The sequence below is a fragment of the Parambassis ranga genome, chromosome 19 (assembly GCF_900634625.1).
Source record: "Parambassis ranga chromosome 19, fParRan2.1, whole genome shotgun sequence".
NCBI classification, from domain to species: Eukaryota; Metazoa; Chordata; class Actinopteri; family Ambassidae; genus Parambassis; species Parambassis ranga.
In genome coordinates this window covers 16919892-16946677 of record NC_041039.1, presented here as the reverse complement: position 1 = coordinate 16946677, position 26786 = coordinate 16919892, and the positions used below count along the sequence as shown (strand labels likewise).

At 44.5% G+C, this 26786-nt stretch overlaps 2 protein-coding genes and 1 long non-coding RNA gene across 4 annotated transcripts; 2 read left to right on the top strand and 1 right to left on the bottom strand.

The window, feature by feature from the left end:
• Positions 1–949: 949 nt before the first annotated feature.
• Positions 950–2992, bottom strand: LOC114452721 (cyclin-dependent kinase inhibitor 1C-like). Its single transcript, XM_028432228.1, has 3 exons — positions 2253–2992; positions 2017–2134; positions 950–1646 (listed from the first exon to the last, which is right to left on the bottom strand). Exons 1-2 carry the CDS (start codon positions 2782–2784, stop codon positions 2019–2021), a joined length of 648 nt encoding a protein of 215 aa, XP_028288029.1. The 5' UTR covers positions 2785–2992; the 3' UTR covers positions 950–1646; positions 2017–2018.
• On the top strand, positions 2105–5132 carry LOC114452722 (uncharacterized). The gene is made up of 4 exons (XR_003672303.1): positions 2105–2229; positions 3791–3901; positions 4092–4605; positions 4797–5132. It is a non-coding gene; the product is annotated as an uncharacterized LOC114452722 (long non-coding RNA).
• A 1543-nt stretch (positions 5133–6675) lies between these two features.
• Positions 6676–26495, top strand: ptdss2 (phosphatidylserine synthase 2). Of its 2 annotated transcripts, XM_028430289.1 has the most exons (13): positions 6676–6862; positions 7301–7660; positions 10243–10344; positions 17158–17240; positions 18713–18780; positions 19219–19353; positions 20329–20379; positions 20545–20658; positions 21174–21292; positions 21410–21524; positions 21602–21747; positions 21937–22122; positions 24062–26495. In XM_028430289.1, exons 2-13 carry the CDS (start codon positions 7428–7430, stop codon positions 24213–24215), a joined length of 1506 nt encoding a protein of 501 aa, XP_028286090.1. In that variant the 5' UTR covers positions 6676–6862; positions 7301–7427; the 3' UTR covers positions 24216–26495. The 2 variants fall into 2 exon arrangements, with proteins under 2 accessions (XP_028286090.1, XP_028286089.1); XM_028430288.1 differs by having other exon boundaries at positions 6676–7660.
• Positions 26496–26786: the final 291 nt, after the last annotated feature.

Sequence of the window (26786 nt, the reverse complement as noted above, 5' to 3'; positions counted from 1 at the left end):
TGGCTATGTCTACATGGATTTGCCATATGGCAACAAAAAGGAAAGAATGGAGCCGGAGAGCGCTTTGTGTTGGGAATCAGAACAAGCTCCGTCAGAGCTTATGGCTGCACAGAGCTGACAAAGTCACTCTGGCCATCAAAAGTCTCCATTTTTATCAAAACACACATGTTAGACAGTCAGGGCCAGTCAAGGCCAACAGGGAAACTTCATGGAAAAATGATGAAATGTGGCTGTTTGTTGTGTGCGCGCTTGACAGCCAGGCCGGACCCGGAGCGCGCTCAGACGCTGCAGCGTTTGGCTTCTTTCAATTAAGGATAAACTTGCAAGTATGACCTGTTGAAAGGTTTGTTTGAATAGACCCGGACAATTACAAAGACTAGTAGTTTTCTTTCTCCAGCTTTGGCAGGTGGCCTCCACGCCCGGTGTATCCACGCCGGGGTAAACAGTGTGTGTGAGTGTGTGTGTGAGTGGGTCTTTAGAGGGCTTGTTGAGTGCGGGTGGATGTGGGGGTGTCTTCGTGGCGGACAAAGCGGGGATCCAAAGGCAGCTGCTGCTTCTTTAGAAGGGCGAAAGGGCCTTTAAATCCCAGCCTATATCCCGCAGCTGCCATCAGGCTGCGCGTCTCAGTGCGTTTGTAGCCCGCAAGGTCTGTGCGGACCCAGAGAGGCGCACTGCGGCAGGATGAACCCACACCGGCCCCTGTGCGGGCGGCAGGTACACACCATGTACTGAGCGGTAACAACACACAGGCTTGTTGTTTTCGTTGAACTAATTAAAAATAAACGATTGTGAAACGTGCTGTGTAGCAACCAGACAACACAAAGACGTCAAAGCCTCTTATCTCGGTTTCAATTGCCACACTATTTTTACACACACACACACACACAGGAAAGAAGAAGTAGACTTTACACACACACACACATCGAACAAAACACAAAAACAAATGTGCTTAAAGTTGAAGTGAAAGATATTTTATTCCCATCTTTTGCAAGACATAATCAGGGCACTTTATGAAAACACAAAAAAACGGCTCAGAGACACAAAGAAACCTACTGTTCAAGTGTGTACTATGTGGAAGCTACATGATTGCAAACAAAATAAAATTAAAAACACACGAAGAACAAAACCGTAATAATAACAAATGTAAATAATAAAATAAAGAACATGCCCTTTGGCTAAATCAACAAGGCATTTAACAAATATAAAGAAACATAAATAAATTATAAGTTAGAATAGACTTAAAAATATACATTTACAGAAAACCCAGAACAGAAATAAAACATTTATAAGCTATTGTCTCTATAAAGCTGTACACTTTTGGCCAGTGTAGACGATTCTTTTAAAGAAAGTTTTAGGATTGCACAGTTGTTAAAACATTTAACACTGTCGAGTGGCTGTATGCAAAAGCAACAATGAATGCTACATTGTACTGGATAGAAGTCATTCGGCGAAACATTCCCTCCTCTCCCACCCGAACCCGTTCAGTCCTGAGAGTCTGGTCCGGTGCGCTCTGGCTGCGCTCCGCCGGGCGCACCGAGCTGACGGCCTTTGTCCGCCGACCTCCCGTCTCCTCTCTCCCCTTCTCCAGCGGGTAAACAGCGGGGATACACTCCTCAAAACGCGCAGGCAAATAGTGCAAAAACCACCTGGAAAGAAAAACCCTCGATAAGTCTTCAAAGAACAGAGATTCCACAGAAAGAGGAGACTCAGCTTTTCTGAGGAAACCAGAGCCCGACCGCAGCAGTGGGCGTCACCGTTTCACTCGAGCCTTTTCCCGCCACATGGTGACGCACATCCCCCTCCCCCAGCCAGCAGGGTTACTCCAGCTCCTACTATCACTACTACTGCCCCCCCCCCCCCCCCCCCCCCCCGATCAGCCTGTCTGCGCTGCTCACGTAAACCAGGGAAACACCTCGAAATAATCCCGCACAGATTACACACACACACACTGATATCCGATGCTTTTTGTAATTAAATATAAAGATTAAATTTAGTAAAGTCAGGAAACCACCGTACCTTCAACGGATCCTTTTTCGTGGAGTTTGTTCCAGGGGGGTTGGAGACCTGGAGAGGTGGCAGGCGCTCACATCGGCCGGTTTTTTATCAGCAGGCCTCTTTCGTTTCACGAAGAAGTCTGTGTGGAAACAAAACGATTAGACACAGGTCTACCTGAGAGGACCTGCACACGGAGCCTAAGGGCGCAGCTCTGGATGAAGAGCCCGCAGCAGTGTGAGTGTCGGTGGATTATTTACCTGTAATGTGTGTGTTGTCAGCTGGGGCCGTCCTCTTGCGTCTGACGCACGGGACCTGTCTGTGAGTCTGCTTCCCTGAGTTGAGCTTGTCTGTGCGGTTCTCCTGGTTGACCTCCACCGGGCAGGGAGCGGTGCTGCTGCTTTCAGGTACAGCCAAGCGCTCCAGTACATCCATACGTGGGGTCTCCGGAAGAGCAGACTCCGAGGAGGGCCTCTGCTTCACGGGCGTCGCAGGCACCCGGGACCTGCCGGTCTGTACAGAGTCCTGATAAAACGTCGGGGTCTTATCCACGGTCACTTTTTCCCACTCGTACTCCCCATCCAGCGGGGTGTTGGTCTCGAAATTAAAGTTCCATCTCTGTTGGTCCCGCTCGGAAATTTCGCGCAGCGACGATTTCATCTCCCGGCTCAGTTCGTCGTGGTCCACCGGTCCGAAGAGGTTGCGGCACACGCTGGTGCGTCTGTGGAGAGGGAAGGTTCTCCGGGCCACCAGCCTCTCCAGCGCACTGCTCGATAACTGGACGTGAGACATCTCCAGAATCCTCCCGAACAAGCCTTAAAATGACTGAATAGATGGCTGATCGACCCCTGATCAGAGAGTATCAGCTGTTGTTGTTGTCGTCGTGCCTGAAGTGCGTGCGTGTGCTTGTCCTCTCCGCGCTCTTGTAATCTCCCTACACCACGCAACTCAGTTTAAATGTACCTTTCATGGTGAGCCTCAGTATATACCCTCCTTGCAAGTCGTAAGTCAGAGCAGGCACCTCGGACGGCATTCTCATTGGTCCCTTTAAGTCCAACCCTCTCCAAAAAACACAGACAACCCCCACCCTGATTTCCCATCGACCCCCGGTGAGCGTTTGGCTGTGCGCCGAGCAGAGCGCAGCGTTTTGATTTCTCTCCGTGTCAACCCTCCGATAGAGCTGAGTGGACTTTCCCGGTGTCAGCGGGAAGGTGCTGCTGAATCCTTTCTGTTTAAGTCGGGTACTTTCACAAGCTGCACATTTTCAGACACGGCCCGTCTTTCTCGGTGTTGTGTTGTGTTGTGTTGTGTACTCGGTACAGGTCGTTCAAAGGACAGGCAAAGAGAAGAACATGCCACATTATATTAAGAGCTCTACTAAAAATAAAAATATATACAGACAAATGATGGCAGTGAAACTTAATCTCGCCATAGTTTATATCCATCCCCCTTTGTTTTTACTAATATGTTCGAGCCCTGCTCTGTTTCTGTTTCCACACTCGTCTCCACTCCAGTTATTCCTCTCAGCCGCCACAACAACACTGTCGATGAGCTTGTAGTGATTTCACTCAGCTCGGAGTGGCTGGGGGGTTTTACGCACAGCAGAACGCAACAATAAAGAGAGGAAAGGTCATGAGGAAAAAATGGTTTTCATGGAGCTGGGGAGTATGACTGGCTGTGATGGTGCTTTTAATTGTTTTCCTATTGGAATCATGATGTATAAATTCAGATAACTGAGAAGAAGGATTATATTTTTCACATAATACCAGAACAATAACATCAATAACTTTGCCTGCAGGGGGCCTTCTGTCCTCAGATCCGACACGGACAACGCCTTTGCAGTGGGTGAACGGTTCGCAGCGACCCTTAGTGGTTCAACATTGAAACTGCATCGAAATCGCTCGTCTGGGTGAGAGCTCCTCGAAGAGTTGCTTTCTGCTGCATTTTCACATTTTAATTACGAAATGTAGAAGTAGGAGAATAGTTCATAACACAATTCACTCGGCGCGTCTCTACACATCATTGTGTGTCCTGTTTTTGTGTCTGATTTTTTTTTGTTTGGATTTATTGTTGGTATAACCAAGAGGCCTCGTTTACAGGACAGTTTCCAAAACTATACCTCCATGACGTCACATGAGGGGTGACCTTGATGACAGTTTGCATGTGAGTGTCATCAGTCACATGAAGAGAAGGATGCAGGAGAAGTGTCGGCCTAACGGACTCACTCACATGTTCCACCTGAGCTCAGGTGAAGCTGCTACACCACGTGATCCATCTATAAAGATCTGACTATAAATCCCCTCATCATCTTTCACATAAAAGTAAATAAATAAACGTCTACATGTTTTTAGGAAATTTGCTTTTCTATCTGTTGCATGGGACATGTTTACGGCAGAAACACGAAGACCATTCCGAGCTGTGAGAACTCTATGTATTGTTTACTGGCGCCATCTAGTGGTAAGATGTAGCCATTACATCGTATCATCATAGATATTCTGTCTACCTCAAACTCTGCTCAGACACCAGCTTCTCAGACAGTCTGGAGCAGGTTTTTCTGTGTGAGACCAGACTCCAGACAGAACTAAGAGGGATGAAAGGTGGAGATAAAAACAGGTTTGTAAGTGTGTATGTGTCTGAATGTGCTCCAACTATTAGCAAAAAAATACATGCAATTTACTTTTTTATTGATCAATGAAAGCACCAACATGTGTATATACTGCATTCAGTAAAAATGAGCATGTGTGCATGGACATTGTTTTAAACACGAAGGAAAACAGTGTTCTGTGCTCTGTTGTCATTTCCAGGGTGTTGCTGTCTGTCCCTGCCCCCACTGAGACCCGGCCCCTCTCACCTGAACAAACTGATCCTTTTGATGTTACAGAGGGGCTGCAGGCATCACCACTGGGCCACTTTTTTTTTAAAGCAGGGGGTGGAGTGGCGGGGGTGGGGATAATTGGTCAATTGATCCCACAATCCCATGCAACACCTATAAAACAGTTTTCCCAGCATGCTGTCTGGTGATTCATGCGACACACCCGGCCGATTTCCTGGATGAGTTAGCAACAATTTCCTATTTAATGAGCTGTGGCACCAAATCATACAGAGAAAAAGAATAGCTGTGCAGCCGATAATTTACTAAATAGAGGATTCACACAAGTCGACAATTTGACCATTGTATGTACGTCTATTGAAGAGGATTAAAGGGCCATTTCTGTCAGGACCCAGTGATTTGTGCTTGTGTTGTTTCCATATTACATCAACAAACATTCTATGTCAACTTACAAAGTCCTGAGCAGACAGAGCACCGCTCACCCTTAGCTGCCTTTATTTTAGCTGTATTCTTTTTAAAGGTCTTTCCATATGGCTGCTTTTAAAAAGTCTCATAATTATGGTGATTAAAGAGCAGCATGCTTTGCTTGGACTCATACAAATGCTAAAAGAATGATCTTTAAATGTGGGAACCATAAATATCTTCAAAGGCTTTTTATTATTTCTGAATGCTAATAGTTTTATAGACCTGTGCCATGCAGTCAAACACAAACCAATGTAAGACCCCGGGGCATGCTGCTATTCATTTAGCTCTACAAATACAAACTTGTGTCTCCGCAGTTTATGATCTACAGCGGTCATTAGGGTTGTTGGGCCTCAGTGTGTCTCATCCAGCCTGCAGAGAGCGTTGCCTTTAGCTGTGGGTTGTATACAATAACAATAGCACACACACACACACACACACACAGGTGAGAAAAATAAATGCAGAGTTAAGCTGTGGTTTTATGACTCAACTCAAAAAGTGCCAGTTCACCGCTGACCTTCTGGAGTCTCCAAAGTCCGGTTACATAAGACAGAGATACTGTAAGTGTGATTTTTCCTTGTGCTGTCAGCTGAGGGATTTTCCCAGCTGGAAAATTAAGTCTCGAGGATGGATCCACTGAAAGGTCTTTGACTTGATAAATGTGGTGATTAAGTCTTAGCAAAGCTTGTACTTGTTTAACAGCGTAGAGGTCTAAAAGCTTTGTAACCGTTGCTGAGGAGCAGAAGGTGCCTTTCACTGGTTTTCAGCATGAGTCATCTGTGGATGAAACAAGGACCACGCTGTGGCAGAGTCCTGGGCTTTGGCCTATAATCAAGTTTCCTTAAGCAGCTTTTATAAATAAATAAATCACTGCAGTGTACAACTACGATACATAAATGTAAATAAATAAATTAGTACATAAATGAATTGAACAAATACCGATCGGATTTAACCCTTTTTTTCATTTTTAAATTCTTACATTTTATTTTTGTATGTTTTGTAATCACTTCCGTATTTATCGTGAGACCGGAAGTGACGACATCACAATCGCCCATACACATCTATGCCTTAAAACATGTCATACAAATTCGTGTTTGTACTGATTAACCCTTTAAAAACTATACTGTGGTGGAGTTCTTTGTTTTCAACCTGCCGATGCTCTGAGACTTTTAGAACTTCAACATTTATCTTATCATTTATTTTAGCGTCATCGACGCTCTGCCCGCCACACGGGTCAGGCTGTCAGAGTAGCAACATTACAGACTGTAGAAGAAGTCCGACTTCCGGTGAAGTAAAACCCGTTAGATTTATAACTAAAGCAGAAGCTTTTATTCTGAAAATCTAGATCGGAAAAGACATTGTTGCTAAAGCTAACGCCGTGCCCATGTGACGCGTGTGTGGACTGTACGCCTGATGGTCTGAGCGATCTGTCCAATTGTAGCATTGTCCGGACAACGTGCGATACACTCCACAAGAACCTGGTTCTTCCTGCTCGCAGACCGGATTCTAACCGCTTCGTACTCATGTAGCGGCTTCTGAGCTCCCCGGACTACAGACTGTAATCCCATAGATTGAGCGGTATGTACAGTTAGCTTAATTTCTAAGGACAGACAGCTCAGATACACACACGGTCTGCACGTACACGGTGAAACACGCTCCTGAATGATTGTGTCTTCACGTCGGTTCGGTTAATAACAAGGTTTCATGTAACTTAGCCTTGTCGGCCAGGTCAGACAGAAACAGCTAGCAGTAGCTAACGCACTCCGCTGATCGGCTCCGCTCCCGCTGCTGATCATCGATCAGATCCATGTTCCCACAGCGGGGTCTGTCGGAACCTGGGCGCCATTGCTGACAGCTCTGACCCGCGTGTTATTTTTAAAGGACTTGATGTAGGTAGGCGGTGTCAAAGAAGTCGAAGCCGCATCAGTCCGCCCAGATCACCCAGACCTGATCCCCAGGTTTGTTACTCCTCCCTGTTCTCATCCCAGTAACGTTGCTTACCTCCGACCACCTCAGGATGCTGCCTGTCGCTTGGGTGGGGCTGACGCGGATGACAGCAGCAAGGAGCAGCGCTCAGCAATAAAACCCGCACCGGGTCCTCGTGAAGACCAGGCACTCTCTGGGCTGGCTGCTCGATGAAGCCATGACCAAACCCGAGGCGAAGAGAAGCGGCGTGACCGCAGTCAGCAACACCGGCAAGTGCGCCACAGCCGCATCCGCCGCAGAGGAGGTCACCGACGGATCCGTGGATCCCGACTGTCCGGATCAGAGCGCAGTGATCAAAGCCAAGGTGATAAAGCAGACCTCCAGGGAGAGTCTGCACCGCAGAAACATGGAGTGTGAAGTCTATGATGACGGGACCAACACCTTTTTCTGGTGAGTGCTTTAAATATGAAACCAAATCAAATAATGCAGAGAGTAGCAAAGACAGCAGCAGGGTTCCAAGGTGAACTGAAAGACAGCAGCAGGGTTCCAAGGTGAACTGAAAAGACAGCAGAGTGACATCCACTAACCACAGCAGACTGTGACCTTGCTGCAGTGACTTATTCAACAAGTAGCAGGTCACAGTGTGTAGACGTGAGTTGGTGTGTGTTTAAAGACAGCTGCCACCTACACCTTCACAGAAAGAGATCTGTGACACCCTGTTCAGACACACAATGAGGAAATGCGGTCAGTCCAGGAGAGTGGCATTCCTCCTGCCTGTCTCCTGTACTGCGGCCTGGTTTTGTCCCTTCAGTCTGTTACGGTTCATGTTTTCTGCCTGAAGAGGTGTAGGTGCCTTTCCTCTCTTTGTGCATGTAGCAAGAGTCACGAAGGGTATTTTAATCCAGCAGATCTTTGGCAGCAGAGGGGACTGCTCCTCCCTTAATGAGAATTTCTCATTATTGTGTTACAGCCTTGGCATGCAAGCAGCTCCTAGATGTGGGGCCATTAACAGGAGCAACAATGCTAGGATACCTTTGTGTTGCAGTTATTATATGAACATAACCTTGAACCCAGGCTGGTCTCTGAATGATCTGGGTCCCACAACACACAGACTCACTGAAAACACTCAGTTCAAGTCAGATCAGGATTGTTAGTGTTTACATGAAGGATCTCCCCATGATCAACAGAGGTCTGCTTCAGTGCAAAGGGTGTGGAGCAGCGGCCTCCTGGTCCAAGCTCGTCCCACACGACAATAACAAGCTTAAACATTCATGCTTCTGCAAGAAATAAGTGAACTCTGTTTTAATGTGGGTCATTCAAACTGAGATCTACTGAAAGTCACGCAGACCACCTTAACACACTGAACTACAAGGAGGACACCAGTTACTGCAAAGAGATGTGATGTGTCTAAAGCCCAGAGGAGCACATTCATACATGACGTGAGGAAAACACGGATCCTTTTGAGTGAATTTCCGACAGGGGAGTCAGCAGAGCACCGTTTGCTTTTGTGTGGGAGTCTCCAGGTCCTTCAGAGTTAGAACTGTTCGTAGAGCCTTCCTCTGGTTGTTAAAGATAAACCTGTGGCATGCAGCCTCCATGTTGGCTCAGTTCAGAGTTGAATAAGTGTGTTTGTTTTTCCAAGAGAGGAGGCAATAGTTCACATAGGCTTTCTATAGGTTTTCCCAGAGTAGCTTTGATTCAGAAACCAGAGACAGTGGCTCTATTAATAGTTTTTATAGGCTGATAAAGTCAGAATGATTCTATACTGTGTCATTTCTGGTGCTTCTATCTTAACCTGTGGCCTGTTTTATCTGGATGCTCCTCCTTCAGCCCACAGATCTGTCTTTCTGAGCTCGCGCCGCCTCTCAGTTACAGACTGCTATTTCTGCAGTGTCTTTTCATTCCCGGTGGTGTTATGTGGTTGTCAGGCAAGAGACAAGCCAGGCGCTCCCCTGCGTCTCCTGCCAAACAGGTTGGATAAGAAGGTGGAATGCTAATGACACCTGACATGTCATCTGTGACTCAGACTCTGAGCCAAAGGCCTGGCAGAGGGGGTGGCGTTATTTATTTGGATGGAGAGCAGTGACCTCAACTGCAAAAACGCACTTTTCAAAACCATTGCATCATCTTAAATAATATGTCTTATTATCTTTCTTTACACATCAGTTGCCTGATAAGTAACAAGCATACAAAGTCACAGAATACTGTATTTGTCCTCTAAGGGGCTTTACATGAGAGCAACTGTGACTGGAATTAATGTAAAATCAGTATATTTCTCTGCCTGAAGCAGTGGTGCATGCATCAGGCACTGGTGCATACTGCCACATAATTAGACTAATAAATGCAGCGGGCTGCTGTTTATTTACTCCCAGCAAGGCTGCAGAATACCTGCAAAGCCCACAAAGCTTTCTGGTGTGTGGTTGTGATATTAATGCCACTGTCCATCGTTCTACGTGTAACGGATGAGATTATACCACAGGGATCTTTCCAAGTCCCACACCAGCTTCAGTCCATTAACCTCTGTAAAAGTGAGAATTAGTGGGGTTATTAATTACAAATGATCTTCTGTTTGGACACCTCCAACAACACGTCGCCCCTCAGCTGGGATAATCCCAGAGACGGCATGAATATATGTCACCGCTGGGTGATGTGGGCGATGTGGACACCCGGCACGGTGTTTTTCCACTTTGATTTGTTCCTTGAAGTTAAATAAAAGTTTGAACAGAAGTTTGTTGCGCGGCAGATTTTCAGCGGCAGTAACCCAGTTTCCCAGCAGACATCTGTTTTTATCCCACCTCTCCTGACTCCCTCCCTTTGGCTTCAGATATTTACATTTTCTGATGAGAGACTTCTCAGATGTTTCAGTCACAAGAACAGGATGTGAAACATTGTTCCGGTAATAACCAGTGTGTTCACTCAGATTGCATTTGTTCCTCTCCTGTTGTGCTCTTTATATTTTATTCTCTATAAATGGTAATAATAGCCCTCTCTCCCTCTCTCTCTCTGTCCTTTATTTCCTGCTATCTCCACAGGCGAGCTCATACTGTGACAGTACTGTTCATTCTGACCTGTGCTTTGGTGTACGTCACACTGCTGGAAGAGACTCCTCAGGACACGACCTACAACACTAAAAGGTCAGTGAGCTGTCACTTCCTCAAAGCCAAAGCCCAGCAGGACCATGGAGGCAGACCAAAAAATAAAATCTGAAACTGACGGGGTCTGGTCTTCATCAGTAGTCATCCTCACTACAAATGTCCTTTTGTTCTGTTTGTCAGGTGACCTCGCCCTCTATTGACATGTTTTTGTTGTCTTCTAATATAAATGTCAAACTGCAGGAGAGCCTGTGTTTGTCAATCTCTCCCGGGTCACATTGTCACATAAAACCACAGTAGGAGGTCGGATAACAACCATCTATTTACACTGTTGGCACGCAACACACTGACAGCGGTACGTCAGACAGGCTCTGACAAATCAGAGCATAACAGGTCAAGAAGTAAAAAAAAAGGTCACAATTTAATTAGATTACGCAATTGTGGCTCATTCTTGGAGTTTAACATGCGTTCCAGTGCAAAACGAGTTTCCCTTTATGAAATACCAGGAACTGGCACTCCGAGCACTCTGAGCTCCACAGTGTAGGAAAAGGGCAGCTCTCCAGAAATAATGATTTCACAAGGAATTCCGAGTACTTCAAAGTAAAACCCAGCTCATGCCAGGTGAGGCTGCTTCCTAGTATCCACAGCACGCGTGACAATCTAATTCATCTACACGTACTGCCCTGTAACTGTGTCTCTGTGAATTAAGAACAACACCACATGGTTGGGCTGCTCCAAACAGAGACAGAGACAGATATTTAGCCTGACTGCTTCCAAGCTGTTGACATTTGTGGAACAGCTACAGGTGGCTGAGGAAGACAACTGTTGGCACTTCTGTATTTTTAGGTTGGGTCCGTCATGTCTTAGTTTACTAAACACGTTGCTTTTGTGGACCACCGGCTCGGCCTGCAGAAGGCTGATAGTAGAGTCAAGGAAAGCCTGCAGCAGGCAGACTGTATCAATGAGGTGTGTGTATTTGTGAAGGAGAGGGTGTGTGATTGTGCATATGTTGGTGTTTGTGAGGGATTGTGGGACGGTTCTTAACAGGATTTGCTGCCGTCAGCGCAGTCCGGCTCGTCGGGATAAAGACCCTGGAGCTTTTTCCTGTCAGTGGAGCACACACACACCCACACACACACACACACCGCCTGAGTCTTGCTTGTGTCCTCGCTTCTACACTCTAACTGTAAACGACTCAGCATCGTCGTCTGTCGTCATCACTTTGTCGCACATAATTTAATTGTGACACATTATTGCTTCTCTTTTTTTTTTGTAATTCAAATTTTTTATTTAAACACACAAAAGCTCACAGTGGTACATACATAAGACAAGAGGGCCATTGATAAAAAGACACATTTGTTAAAGCTTAGATAGTCCCTGTCAAAATGAGTTCAACAACAGCACAAAATAAATACAATAAAATATATAGACACATATATTATACAAATATCAATATTACAATAGCAATAAGAAATGAGTTGGACAAGTTACTTTTATATCAAGCTTCACCAACATGGTTCTAATTAGAGGTAAGATGTTCCATGAAATAATCCCAAGTTCCCAGTTCCACAGGACCTTTGCCCTCAATTCTTGCTAACATAACTTCATAAGATGTGGTCTCACTCATTAAGATTTTCCACTCTTGTAGTGTTGGACATGTGGGTGATTTCCAGTGCCTTAATATGATTCTGGCGGCTGAGGCTATCCCCACCATCAAAACAGAATATACACTTTTTGTTAAAGTTGGGGTTTCTGTTTTATCTCCCAGAAGACACAGACGCGGGGAAACCGGCAGGCCCACTCCCGCCCATGCCTCCAGATATTTAAGCACACTGCGCCAGAACGGCTCAACCATAGGGCATTCCCATAAAAGATGCAGAAAGGTTCCCATTTCTTTTGCACATTTCCAGCAAGAGTTATTACTTGTTAGACCTATTTTGAAAAGCCTACAAGGTGTCCAATAATACCGGTGCATCATCTTATACTGGATAAATTTCCCTCTAGCATCCTTTACGTATTTGCCATTTTGTGCTATAATTTGACTCCATGTATCCTTACTAATCTCACAGTTAAGGTCCTTCTGCCAGATTATTCTCAAATTATCGCATGAACTACTAATTAAATAGATTGAGTTTTTATAGAATGTCGACGCCTTATGAGTAAGAGGGTTGTCCAGATAATCAACTATCGGGTTGGTCAGCCTCTCTGATGTAAACTTATTTATTATGCAATGTCTAATTTGTAAATATTTCCAGAAATCACCTTTCTCCTCCAACTGGTACTGTTGAACAAGTTCGTTAAATGACATAAATGTTCCTTCTTTATAGAGATCCCTTACAGTGTGTATACCCTTGTCCTGCCATCTTTTCCAGAAAACCTCCTGCTTCCCAATCTTCACCTCAGGGTTAAGCCAGAGTGAAGCATACGGTTGTTTGTAATGGGAAATCTTGTGCATTTTGTGAACCTTCGCCCAAACTTCCTGAGAATGTCTAACAACTGGGTTAATATCTTTTCCTTTACTTTTTAAGCATTGTGATAGGACAACTATTGGACGAAACGGCGCTGCCAGGTTTTTCTCTATATTAGCCCACGCTAATCCAGATCCCATACCCTTCCAGTGTTTAATTATCTTGGCCATCTCAAATGACAAACTATACATCCTAACATCTGGAAGACCGAGTCCTCCCTTCTCTTTGGGTGCACACATTTTGCTCCATTTAAATCTTGGCTTTCGTCCTGCCCACAAAAAGTCTCTGATTATGGTTTCATATTGTTTAAAGATGTGATCAGGCGTACTAAGTGGCAACATCATAGATATATAGTTAAATTGAGGCACTATTACCATTTTAATAACATTTATCTTCCCCCAAAGGCTCAAATTCAACTTTCCCCATTTTCCCAGGTTCGTTGTAATGCTTTGAAGGAGAGGCTCAAAATTTAGTGCAGTCATCTCACCTATCTCAGGGGTTAATTTAATACCCAAATAAATCATGCCTCTGGGAATCCATCTGAAATTATACTGGGTTAACATTTGTGGGTGACAATGCTTGGATATGGGCATCGCCTCAGATTTGGTCCAGTTAATTTGGTAACCTGATAATTTAGAGTACTTATCAATGGTGTTCATTAGTGCAGGTAAGGAATTGTGAGGATCACTGGTAAGGAAAAGTATATCATCAGCGTATAACATTAATTTATGTTCGCTCCCCCCGCCATCTACGCCCTTAATGGCAGGATTTGCTCTTATAGCCACTGCCAGGGGTTCCAACGCAATTGTGAACAGGAGAGGCGACAGGGGGCATCCCTGTCGTGTTCCTCTAGAAAGATCAAAAAGGGGTGAAATAAGACCATTTGTCAAAACCGATGCTTTAGGCTTAGTATATATTATTTTAATCCATTTTGCAAATCCAGAGCCAAAACCAAACCTTGACAGGGCCGAGTGCAAAAAATCCCACTCGACCCTGTCAAAGGCCTTCTCAGCATCAAGTGAGACAGCCGCCACGGGCACAGTGCTAGAGGCATTTAACCATATTAAATGCATAAGTCTCCTCAGATTCTCGGTAGAAGATCTACCTTTTATAAAGCCTACTTGATCTGCATGTATGATGTGTGGTAAAGTTGCTTCAAGTCTTAGGGCCAATACCTTAGCTAATATCTTACTGTCTACATTGATGAGGCTGATCGGTCTAAAGTTTGCAGGGTCTGTATGATCTCTTCCCTTTTTAGGTATTAGAGATATTAGAGCTTCAGTAAGAGACGGCGGAAGCGAGCCGCTCTGGTATGCTTCCTCAAACACCATTGTCAATATTGGAGTAATTATGTCAATATATTCTTTGTAATACTCCACAGGAAACCCATCAGATCCTGGCGATTTCCCCGTATTCATGGATAAAATGGCAGTTTTAACCTCTTCTTGTGTAATTGACGCATCAAGAAGAGCCACTCTATCAGAAGACAAAGTTGGAAGCCTAATGTTTGAGAAAAAATCTTTAGCTAATATCTCATCCATAGCACCAGATGTTCTATACAGGTTCTCATAGAAGCCCTTAAAGACCTCATTAATACCCTTAGAAGATGTTATAAGCGAGCCTCCTGCTCTTATTGCTGGGATAATGTAGGCGGAACTCTGTTCTTTTAGCTGTCTGGCCAACAGTCTGCCAGTCTTTTCCCCTGACTCATAAAACTTTGTTTTAAGTCTGAACATAGCATATTCTGCTTTTTTACTGAAAATATCATGAATTTGAAATTTACATTTGCAAATGTTTTTAAATAAACTTTCAGAATAATGTCTAGCCAGATCCCTTTCCATACTATTGAGTTCTGCTTCTAATTTTTTAATACGGTCATTCTGCTCTTTCTTCCTTTTTGAGGTCTTAGCAATTATTTTGCCCCTAATGTAAGCTTTAGATGCTTCCCATACCATAGCCACGCTATCTGTGCTGCCCATATTAATTTCAAAAAATGAGGACAAATCCCCTGCAAGTTCTTTAGAAAACACCTCATCATGTAAGAACGACGTGTTCATCCTCCACCTGCCACGTCTAAGTCCGTCTGAATGTATATTCACAGCAAGTTCAACTGGAGCGTGGTCTGACAGGGAAATAGCATTTATAGTGCTATCCATGGTGGCATTAACTAGACTCCGGGAAATTAAAAAAAAAAATCGATTCTTGAATAAGATTTGTGGCGGTGGGAGTAAAATGTGTATTCTCGGTTACCAGGGTTAACCAGACGCCAGATATCCACCAAGCCGTTGTCCTCCATCATCATGTGAATGGCAGCTCTATCCTTCAACGCTGAAATACCTGTGTATTTACTTTTATCCAATACCCCATCTAAAACCTGATTGAAGTCTCCTGCCAAAATTATTTGTCCCTGAGCATTACCTAATATACTATTCAGCCCATGAAAGAAAGATGGATCCTCCTTATTAGGAGCATATATATTACATAGTGTTATTTCTCCCCCATTTATGTTGGCTTCTATACAGATAGTTCTACCATTACCATCCTTGTACTCCTTCAACATAGAAAAGTTCAATCTTTTATGAATCAAAATAATAACCCCATTACGCTTACTGGAGAATGAACTATAATAAACATGACCAACCCAGTCCCTCTTGAATTTTTTAGCTTCATCCTCCTCTAGATGTGTTTCTTGAATAAATGCGATATCAGCTTGTTTATGTTTGAGATATAGGAGCACCTTTTTCCTCTTCACTGGACTCCCACAACCATTAATATTCCAGGAGACTACTTTAACATAAGCACTATTAGCCATTCACATAATAAAAAAAAAAAAAAAAATTGAAAGAAAGTATTGGCCTACATGTTGTCTCTTATCATCTGACCATCCCAATACAAAAACGTGAGCTATAGATTTTGTACCACTGAGCATTAATAGGAAGCCTAACATTTTAATTCTAACCAACAAGACCAAACTGGTCAACCAAAAACTTCCCTCCGCATCAGAGGGGAGAAAAAACATAACATGACAATAAAAAGCTGTACAACAAACAGCTGGAGGTTTTCTTACCTTTAAATCAAAATCCATAAAATAAACAAAACTTAACTTAGGTCGTGGAGTGACGAGTCGCCCACTCGGCTATAAACGGCTACCTAGAGCTATCCAGCCTCATCATATCTCAGTCTCCTTAATGATGGATGCGTCTCAGTTTATTCTCCTGTAGAAACGTGCTGCTTGATAAACTTGACCGCCTCTGTCGCAGCATCAAATCTTCGGTTCTTCCCTTTCCATGTGAATCGAAGCGTTGCAGGGAAAGCCAGTTGAAACCTCACGTCCTTGTCGCGGAGGAGCTGTCTTGCTGTTGTAAAAGTTTTCCTCCTCTCGGCCAACTCCTTCGTCATGTCTGGAAACAGGGAGATGTTGCATCCATTCCACACCGCGCCTCCTTTTTCCCTCGCAGCTCTTAGTGCTTTATCTCTCGCGGTTGAACGTAGAAATCTGACCATTACCAGTCTCGGAGGTTGTCCATCATCTGGACGTGAGCCGGGGGAGCGATGTGCCCTTTCTATTTCGAATTCGCCGTCAACGTCTATATTCAGGCCCTCTGACAGTACTTTTTCAACGCATGCAATCAAGTCACCACCTTCCAGGCCCTCCTTTAAACCCAGCAGTCTGACATTATTGCGGCGGCTCCTATTTTCCAGATCCTCCACCCGGTTCCACAGAGAGTCCATGCGCTTGCCCTGCAGCTCGCGGTTGTTGAGTAGCAGCTGGTTAGAGTCCTCCAAGTCAGAGATTCGTCCCTCCGCCTCAGTTATCCGTTCCTGCATGACTTTCACGGCATTCTTCAGTTCCTCAGTAGTCCCTTTAATCGTTGACACATCAGACGCCACTGTTTGGAGCGTTGAGCTCATTTTACTCACTTCAGCAAGGATGTTTTCCAGATTAGCATTCTGTACGGCGTCCTTTTCCGGACTAGCATCATCAGGTTCGGTAGCAGCAGCCGCCTTTCCTCGTGAAGGCTTAAAATATCTCGAAGTTGTAGACATATTCTTTGGCATGAACGTTTCCGTTTAAATTAAAAGGTGGATAATGAAAGACTTATTAAAAAGTTTTTCAAAAAATTGCAGAGAAACCCCCCCCCCCCCCCCCCCCCCCCCCCGAACACACATAATCAATCAGTTACACACACTCATGCTTCCACACATGTTGGCAGGCTCGAGCTGTAATCTCTTTGTATATCTAGTCCCTTAATCCCGGTGTTGGTACATGTAAGTTCTGAGTGGCCACTGGTCAGCTGATCCTAACAGCTCCACTTAGATTGGCCGTATCACTTAAGTAGAAATATGAACATGGAGTTTTATATTTCTTCTGATTCTGCTCCTGCAGGGGGATTGTGGCCAGCATCCTGGTGTTCTTATGTTTTGGAGTGACCCAGGCCAAAGACGGACCCTTCACCAGACCCCATCCAGGTAAAGATAAAAGCTCAGCAACCGTGTCAGCGTGACGCTTTTTGGTGCCTTCAGAAAAGGTTGAAATCACACACAAGACTGCCTGCAATGACTTGATCCCTTAGTTTGCATTGGACTGGAAATATAAGCAATATGGCTGCTGCTGCTGCTGCTGCTGTTAGAGCGAGAACCTTCTAAACACCCGTGAGGTGTGTGCTCATTGGAGCATGTGATAACCTTTCTTGATGTCACCTAGATCAGGTTTTGAAGCTTCGACAGGCGCCATCTTGGCACCTATCTTTCAGTTCATCCAAAAACAAACAAAAGCAGTGGACCATGTAGGCAGGTGGCACACGGTGTGAGACAGCAGCTGTCCCTCAAAGATCGGCCGAAATATGCATAACTTCAAGCCTTAATAGCATTTAGAGAGGGGAGTTATATAAAAAACCCCTGGGGAAAACTGTTGTTCAGTATATAAGACTGCATTAGTTTGACATGTGCCCTTGTTTTTAAATCCAGGACATGTCATTAACAGCACTGTCCATCAAGTAGGTTGTAGGTTTTTAACCAGAGCGTTCATGGATAACACACATTTCATCTGCCACATGAGACACAACAAGGAACTCCAGAGGGAGGGGGGGAAGGAGGATAACAGGAAGTGCAGACTCAAATCTGATGTTGTTTATTTGTAGGCGTAAAGGGGCCGGCCAAGAATTTGGGTTGCAATGCGTGTGCCTGCCTAAAAGGAGAGGGACAATCTCCTTTTATGGACGGAAGACAGTGTTTTTTTGTTTGTGTGTGGATAGCCTGCGTCACCCTCCCTGACCCGTCGAGCCATCCGAGTAGGTTCTGGTGTTGTAGCGCTCACAGGTTGGCGTCCTGGGAAAAAAGACCCAGAGGGGTTTAAGGTGTGCAGCCTGTAACTCTCGTTTGACTCGGGAGTGTCTCAACAAACGAGCTCATGTACGCATGAAGTCAAACAAATTACAGCAGCTGCTGTCTGTTTTTAAAAGGTTCACGTTATTAAACCCACCACCATCCTCACTGCGGACCAGCAGCACATCATCCATAAAAACAATGCTGCCACACACCTGAGATTTGTTTCCATGACACTGATGTTGTGACAACATAACACTCACTGTCAGCCACGTGACAGGAAACAGCTTCTTCTCTGTTTTCTTGGTCAGTTTGTTGGAGCAGCCTCACAGTGTGGAACAGTTAAATAAATAACACATGGACGTTGTCCTCAGTGGTAAATGTGATGTCAGCATCCTGTCAGTAGTCACAGCTTTGCATCGGCTGTAGCTCCTTACATGGAGCAGAGATGAGCAGAGTTTCTCATTATTTTCAATACATGTAAAAAAGCCCACACACATGCTTGTGGTGTACGAAGTTTCACCTCATATACAGAGATAACCTGACTCTGTTTGAATGTTCTCTGACATGTCTTCTGGGTTTGTTGGTAACTTGCTGCTCTCTCTTTCTCTCTGCAGCGTACTGGCGGTTCTGGCTGTGCGTCACTGTCGTCTATGAACTGTTCCTCATCTTCATCCTGTTCCAGGTGATCACACTGACATAATGCAGATGTCAGCATAGAGACTACCCCACAGCCAGCTGCTCTTTCTTTGTTGCTTTACTCGACCACCCCTTCACTGAGGGGATGTTCTGGACATTTATACTGACCTGTGGTTTAAATCCAGGATTGTTAGAGTCCACTAACCACAGACCAGATGGAGTCCACTGAGGCATCTTAAGGATGCCTAAACACACGCCAGAATGTGGGATTTTTTTGTCAGATCTTTGCTCCAATCTGTGACTCTGCTGTGATCCCTGAAGCCTCTTTCCCAGTTTTAATTAAAAAGTCCGTCACTGAGGCAGACTCTAAACTGTACTGTATCTAATCAGGCCTGTTTAGAAATATAAAGGTTTAGACATGCTAACTCTTTATTTTCTGGACCTGTGGGAGGAGAGTAATTATTATTTGAACCTCGTTATCCAGACGGTGCACGATGGACGACAGTTCATGAAGTACATTGATCCCAAACTGGGGGTTCCCCTCCCTGAGCGTGATTATGGAGGAAACTGCCTCATCTACGATCCAGGCAACACAACGGACCCCTTCCACAACATCTGGGTGAGGAGAATATCCTTTATTTATGTTTGTATGTGTGTCATACAGACCTCCTTTCAGGAATCTTTTGACAGCTGTGCAGTTTTAATGCTGCATGCTTCGTCCTCAATTATTACTAATAAGGAAGTGACCCAGTTCTCCAAGGATGTGGCAGTCCAAACATCTCTGCTGCCAAACTGAATGAAAGCAGTCTTTCCCTTTTTATTCAGTTTCTTTTCCACATCTCCTCACACTCCCTGACACAAAATGTCCTTTCCTCTCTCTCTTCTCCCCTTTCCTCTCTCACTCCTCCTCTCACAGACTCAGTCTGTGGCTCCAGAGGCTTGTTTCTGGTGCAGATTTCAGCCCATCAGCAGAACCAGGCCTCTTTCTCCCTCGAGTAAGCAGTCTGCTGCTGCTGCTGTCATGACCCAGACCTCATCTGTAACTAGCCTGATTTTAGCCTGTTGAACCCCCATAGCCAACATATAGCACGTTCAGCTGTAGAACCGAACCAGCCACAGCACTGTGCTGATTTTATTTTTGTGTTTATTTTGATGCCTGCTAAGTCGTGTCCTGTTCTGTGACCCAGTACTCACTGTGCTGATTTCTCCTTCGTACCAATGTGAACTAGTTGTGGTGCTTTAGAGCACAGAGGGCCCTGTTTTTAATGCCCAACCAGAACCACAAGCAGTGGCTGCTTTGTTGTTTTTGGATCACACAGCAGCACAACTGAAACATAAACCTAGGAGCGTTAATGAATACACACTCAGTCGTACCACTGCTCACAACTGAAACCAAACAAGGCTGATGTGCAACTGCTGTACAGCAACTCTCCTCATTAAACGGGATCACCTCGTTGCCTGCTGTCAGTTGTAAAGGACTAATTTCACTGTTTATTTACTGATCCTTATCGCAGCATTTCACCTAACGTTGAGAGTATACAATGAAATTTGGGAATGTTTGCATTGCAGTTAACATGCTGATTTGTATCTTCAGGACAAGATGGATGGCTTTGTTCCAGCTCACTTCCTGGGATGGTATATCAAGGTATGATAGGAGTGTGTGTCACTCAGACCTGAATACATTTAATCTGTATAACATCAGTGGACTGGTTAATAAATAAAGAAGCAAACATGAGTATTATTTAGTTTCTTTCTCTGATATGCTGCTGACTGCTTCATGCTCCAAATCAATGGGTTTTTCTTCTTTTAGACGCTCATGATTCGAGATTGGTGGATGTGCATGATAATCAGCGTCATGTTCGAGTTCCTGGAGTACAGCCTGGAACATCAGCTACCAAACTTCTCCGAGTGCTGGTGGGACCATGTATGTGTTTCCACTCTTCTCTCCTCACACACATAAAGAAAAGTGAACCCCAGCTGTGATGTGTTTATTGCTGACATAATGCTCCCACTGTGCACCAAACCACATCACAGTGCTCATTTTCAAATAATGCAAACCTTAGCCAGAAGCGTGTTTACACTGCTGGCTGTGGTAGCAGGGAAAACCAAGGGAGCGTCATTAAAAACCAATAACACAGTTAGATAGCTGCAGCAGGATGAAGTGACAGCTGAGTGCTTATTTATAGTAAATATATGGATTAGACTGCTCAGTTGTGTTTGGAGGGGGAAACTTTATAATCTTAAAAAAAGATCAAGCCCGAGTTTCCATCCCTTACACGACAGCTAATCTGACTGATGTTACTCAGGCATGCACTCTTCACTCCCACACAGTGCTAAGAAAAGGCCTAATCCAACAAGCCTGTGTAGGTGGATCCTGGCTGTGTAGGCGCGTCGCTGTTCCTCATTCACCCTTTAAATAACACTGCTTCCTGCCTGTAGTGGATCATGGATGTGTTGGTGTGCAACGGTTTGGGGATCTACTGCGGCATGAAAACGCTGGCGTGGTTGTCGATGAAGCCGTACCAGTGGCAGGGCCTCTGGAACATTCCTACATACAAGTATGTACAGCTGCAGACCCCAGAAGAAAAATGTCATTTAACTACTCTGCACCTACTGTCTTCATCGAGTGCAGCGCTGCTGTGTTAGACAGACATTTGTTCATCTCTACCTCCCAGGGGGAAGATAAAGCGCATAGTGTTCCAGTTCACCCCGTACAGCTGGGTGAAGTTTGAGTGGAAGCCCGCTTCGAATCTGCGGCGCTGGCTGGCCGTGTTAGGCATCATTTTCATGGTGAGAAATATTTACTAATATGAGACGAAAGGCTTCAACCTTTTACTGAAATTGTACCAAAATTCCTCCCTCGTCAGTTCCTCTTGGCAGAGCTGAACACCTTCTACCTGAAGTTTGTGCTGTGGATGCCTCCTGAACACTACCTGGTGCTGCTCCGCCTCGTCTTTTTCGTTAACGTGGGAGGCGTAGCCATGAGGGAGATCTACGACTTCATGGATGACCCGTGAGTAGTTAAAGTTCAACAGAGACGCCTCTTCTGCCCAAACGTTGCGCCTTCATTTTTCTGTGAAGACCCCACATAAGACTAACCGAGCACGCCATGTTGTGCCATCACTGGTCCACTTGGCGTTGAGACTGCCCTCCACCTTTCAAGCTGCCTGTATAATGACACAAAGTGTACTTCTCCCAACAGGAAGTTCCACAAGAAGCTTGGTCAGCAGGCGTGGCTGGTGGCAGCTATCACAGTGACTGAGTTCCTCATAGTGGTCAAGTATGACCCCAACACCATCATGCTGCCCATCCCCTTCTTCATCATGCAGTGCTGGTTTTTGGGAATCTTCCTCATACTTATCTGGACTTTGTGGCGGTTCTTTATCCGGTAAGAATGTGGAGTGGTTCACTGAGCAATGGGGGAAAGGAATGTAGGACCAGCTGCAGACAGCTTCCTCATTTCAGAGTCACCACAAGACCGAAACCTGGGGCTTCAGCTGGGCGGGGACAGATGATATATTACAGTAATTGTGTTCCGGTTCGGGTTTGTTGATATGTTAAACATGTTGTTCTGTTCAGCACATCGTGCGGTGACGTTCTGTTTGCTTTATCCTGGCTCACTGTTTCTGCTGCAGTTCTGGTCTAATGACCATCATCAAAAGACTTCATGTTTCATTTGTGTGAGGCTTAGCAGCTGATATTTGATCTGGATTTTCCTCCTGACCTCAAGCACCGACCTGATTTAGTTTGTTTCACCTGCCGTTGAGCAGTGTTCCTGTTGGGTGCCGCCCTGTCCCAGCATGTTAAGCTTCTTGTCTGTTTCTCACCCTTCCTCCCTCCTTTTCCCCCTCCCAACTCATCGCTGCTCATTCTCAGCAGTAATGCAGTAATGTCCTTGTCAAGAGAGGTAGGTATAGGAGACATATATGCCTCACCATGTCCACTCCTTCCAATCATCAGTATTGTGTGTTCCTCCCTGTTACATCACTGTATGGATCCATATCACATCTCATGGATCCTGCATGGCACCTCACAGACTCACACTGTGGTGAATACGACCGTCTTCACTCCCCTGCACATCATTCCAAATCTTTACTGCTGCGGGCAGTTTTATGACACTGGAGACGTTCAGCTTGTGCTGACACTGCTGAACTGAGACAGCAGAAAGAAGCCCAGAGGAACTGTGAACACACCCCTCACCACAGACACACACACACACACACACACACACTGCCAGAGTCAGCATGTTGACTCCCTCTGCTGATCTGTCCATCACCTGATTACAGCCAATCAGACCACCTCCAGCTGCTCTCATGGGGCACCTCCCTCCAATTGTACAGTGCATCAAGCACTAAAAGCATGCATGTTAGTCAAGCTGTATCTGACTCAATAACTTTAAAGGATCGTATATCTGAATCCTAAACAATGGAACAAAGCCTGACCTTATATCAGGGTCAGTGTCACTGATCTGCTTACAGTCATGTTCAAACAGTAGTAGGGGGGCCTCAGAATTAGGCAAATACAACCTCAGACCAACAACATGTTAGGATTCATTTCTGCTAAATGAATATGGCACTAAGGGTAAAAACATGCGATCATATGATCAGTACTAAGATTCAACAGCTAGTAGATCCACCTTCAGCAGCACAACACGTAATGGTCTCCTGTGAGTATCAGTCCTTTCACATTACTGTGGAGGAATATTGGTCCATTCTTCTTCATAAGATTGCTTCAGTTCATTGAGTTTTTTGGGGCGTTGATTTGTGCACAGCCCTGTCAAGGTCCCAACACAACATTTCAATTCATTTTAAGTCTGGACTTTCTGGACTAGTCCATTCCAAAACTTTGGATTCTTTTATTTTCGAGCTATTCTGATGTGGATTTGCTGCCCTGCTTTGGATCAATGTCCTGTTGAATGGCCCAGTTTGACCAAGCCAAACTGTCAGACAGATGGCATGGTGAAAAAAATAATGGCACGGTGAAAAAAATGACGTTGTTGTTCATCTGAGGTTGTATTTGCCTAATACTAAAACCCACAAAAACATTCAATTAAAGGGGGGGTCTAACTTTTGCACGTGACTGTGGCGGTGTATCTTAGATTTGACATATTCTAGAGATTTACTCATTTTAAAAAGAACAGATCTGCCTTAGGAGCCTCCAGTGGAGCATCATAAAGTTTTATTATATTGTCTTTCCTCCTAGATAGTAAAGCAAATACTGCATAGGCTGAAGGACAAAGGTGGAAAAGACATGAACGTTAGAGGAAATGAAATGTTCCCAACAGTGACTTCGTATTAGTAATGTCTTCCCTTCCTTCCCTCTCATAGTGACATCACACTCCGCTACAAAGAGACCCGTCGGCGCAAACAGGAAGCCCCCACCGACAGGGACCGCCCTCTGGGCAACGGAAGCACGGCCACTCCGTCCGGGCGGAGCAAACTGAACGGCAGCTCTGAGACGCTGAGGCAGAGGAAGTCCTGAGACCAACCGGCCGGTGGAGCGGTTGGCAGGGACAAGGAGGGAGGAAACGATGAAGGAGAACTGTGACACAAAGAGACGCGTAGAGGCAACCCGATGGACACACATCTGCTGTGTAGACTGTTCTTGTGCCTACATGAACCAAGTAGTCATTACACAGAGGCAAAGGGCGACGGGGCAGTTTTCATTTGGTGCATAGTAGTTGTAGTTGTTGTCATACTACAGGGATTTACCTCATTCTATTTTTCAAGAATATTTGGGGACTTATACACAAGACAACATCCTTTGTTGTGTTACTGATATTTGAATGTTAGGTGAAGAGTTGACTCAACAAGAGGTGGAGCAGACGGAGGTAGAAGATACACTCCAACCCATAACCGACCGCAATTTCCCTTTTTCTCAGCTGCACTGGAAAGATGAGCGTGAGGAACATGTCCGTCACTGTAAATATGCTTTGTTGTGTGTCGTTGCAGTCTCATCAGTGCAGCTGAGAAAACAGGGGCAGTTCCAAGTTTCTGTAGGTGTAAAGACTAAGCTAGGTTCCATGTATTGTCCACTGCTATGCAATCTTCTGTATCAGCCTGGGATCGTGGTTACCCTTCGGTTAAAATTAGGTTTATGTTTTTCGGTTCACGCCTACATTCACATGCAGTTTTAACAGTTTAAAAGTGGGTTTGGTCCCAGGTACATGACACTTTGTTTACATGTAGGAGACAATTGAAGCTTTGCATTTAAACCTGGGCTCCTTCCTGGAAGCACTGAGCCTGGAGGGTCCACGCTAAGGAACTGACAGAGGAAGCTCTCTCTTAAAAGAACTACATTTTTGTATTTTAAAAAAAAAAGGGTGTAAAATGATGTAGTTATTCAACTGGTGACATGATACTTGGTATATGGGGTATACTAGTTTGGGTGTTTTGTAGCTGTTTTATCGTCACAATAATTTCTTTAGGGTAAATCAATTATAAACACTAGATTGTGCTGACATTGTGAAATGAGGTACAGAGACACATTCATGACAATCACATGGATACAGAGCTGATGGACCTGCTGGCTCTTAGACACTGGACTTATCCACACACATCAGCACATTGATTTAATATCGGATTCCTTTCACAACTTTTTTTGTGTTTTTTAATTTAACTCATGCTGACTTTGATGACGGAGAACTAACTTTAGGGAAATTAAAGGTTAGGTTTTGGTTGAGGGACGGATCTATGTTGCACATGCAATCAGCCAAAGCTTCGATCTCATTTTTGCTAAACCACAGATGCCACCAAAACCTGCTGTTAAACCTCGTGGGATCATGTCTGCATAATGTTATTTTGTTACAAACATTACAACTGAAACCAAATTCAGCTGAACAATAAACATGTCTGTTTCAGTTTAAAACTCTTTCTATGTAGGTTATTAGTCAAATAAGCAGCTATTATGATAAAAGGATTGATGCCAAACATGGTCTGGTTGAGTTTGATGCTAACAGCAGCTTGTGGAACAACAGTGATTAGTTTAAAGACAATCTGCAGATGTTAGCTGTAATACTATATATAAAACACTTCACCAAGAGACCAACAATAATCCAACATCCACAGTTATAGTCTTCATCCTGTCAGCGGTCAATGTAAACAATGTTACTCATGCGGCCCAGTGATTCTGTATTATGTAGTTGATGACCAAGTAGACGGCAACTGTGAATCTAGCTCCAAAGTTGTCCTGTTGTAAACTAGGCTGATGTTTGTACAGTCATTTTGTGGATGTAACTGAATCTGCATATGAAAGGCTTGGATGGTTTATATTGTCAAACGCTAAGAGGACATTTGTCATTCCTGTAAGGCTTATCCTCGTTCTGATCCAGCTGTTCTCACATGTTACACTGAAGGCTGTGCAGCTTTAATGTTTTAACTGACGTGCTGTTCAAACTCGCTTTGTCTGTTTCTTTTAAATCACTGTGTACCTCTACTTAAAACAACTCCCAAATCATGAGTTTGCACATCAGCTGTTGAAGACTGAACTTAAAAGAAACTCTAAACCAAATGTGAATTTGGCCCAAAAAAAAAATCCGACTTATTTTGTGGGATTGGTGTAGTCTCACTTGCAGCCACATGGGGGAGGTAGATGTTTTGTTGTTTATCTGCCTTGTGCAGTCTCGTCTCCTCAACAGTGAAACACAACAACTTGCTGTAAATCTCATTTTGGTTTGTGTAAATGTGAGCTGATCATCAGAACTGAAAAATGCTGCTGCACCACATCATTTTATAATGTTTTCAATAAAACCAACCAAAAACCTGACCGCCTGATTTCTCCAACAACTATTCTCCCTTACAGAGAGGCTCACGGTTTCTATAACAGAGGCTGTATCCAAGCTGGATGTGTACATGTCCTGTTACCGTGGAGACACACGCTTCAATGCAAGGAAAACAGGTTAAACAAGTGCATTAAGCTGAGGACTTTGTGATAAAATTCTGCTCCACTTTGTAACATGTGTGAACCTTATTTTAGATAAATCACAACTGCCTCATACTTTTAGCTGCTTGAATAACACCTCAGGTGGTAGGACAGGAAGTGCACTGATGATAG

Excerpts from the sequence above, each read along its gene's own strand:
- ptdss2 (XM_028430289.1), top strand. The coding sequence starts at position 7,428 with ATGACCAAACCCGAGGCGAAGAGAAGCGGCGTGACCGCAGTCAGCAAC. Across the intron at positions 20,380-20,544 it reads TCCTGGGATGGTATATCAAG|ACGCTCATGATTCGAGATTG; the intron begins GTATGATAGGAG and ends TTCTTCTTTTAG. Across the intron at positions 21,525-21,601 it reads TGTTAGGCATCATTTTCATG|TTCCTCTTGGCAGAGCTGAA; the intron begins GTGAGAAATATT and ends CTCCCTCGTCAG.
- LOC114452721 (XM_028432228.1), bottom strand. The coding sequence starts at position 2,784 with ATGTCTCACGTCCAGTTATCGAGCAGTGCGCTGGAGAGGCTGGTGGCC. Across the intron at positions 2,135-2,252 it reads TGACAACACACACATTACAG|ACTTCTTCGTGAAACGAAAG; the intron begins GTAAATAATCCA and ends GTTTCCACACAG.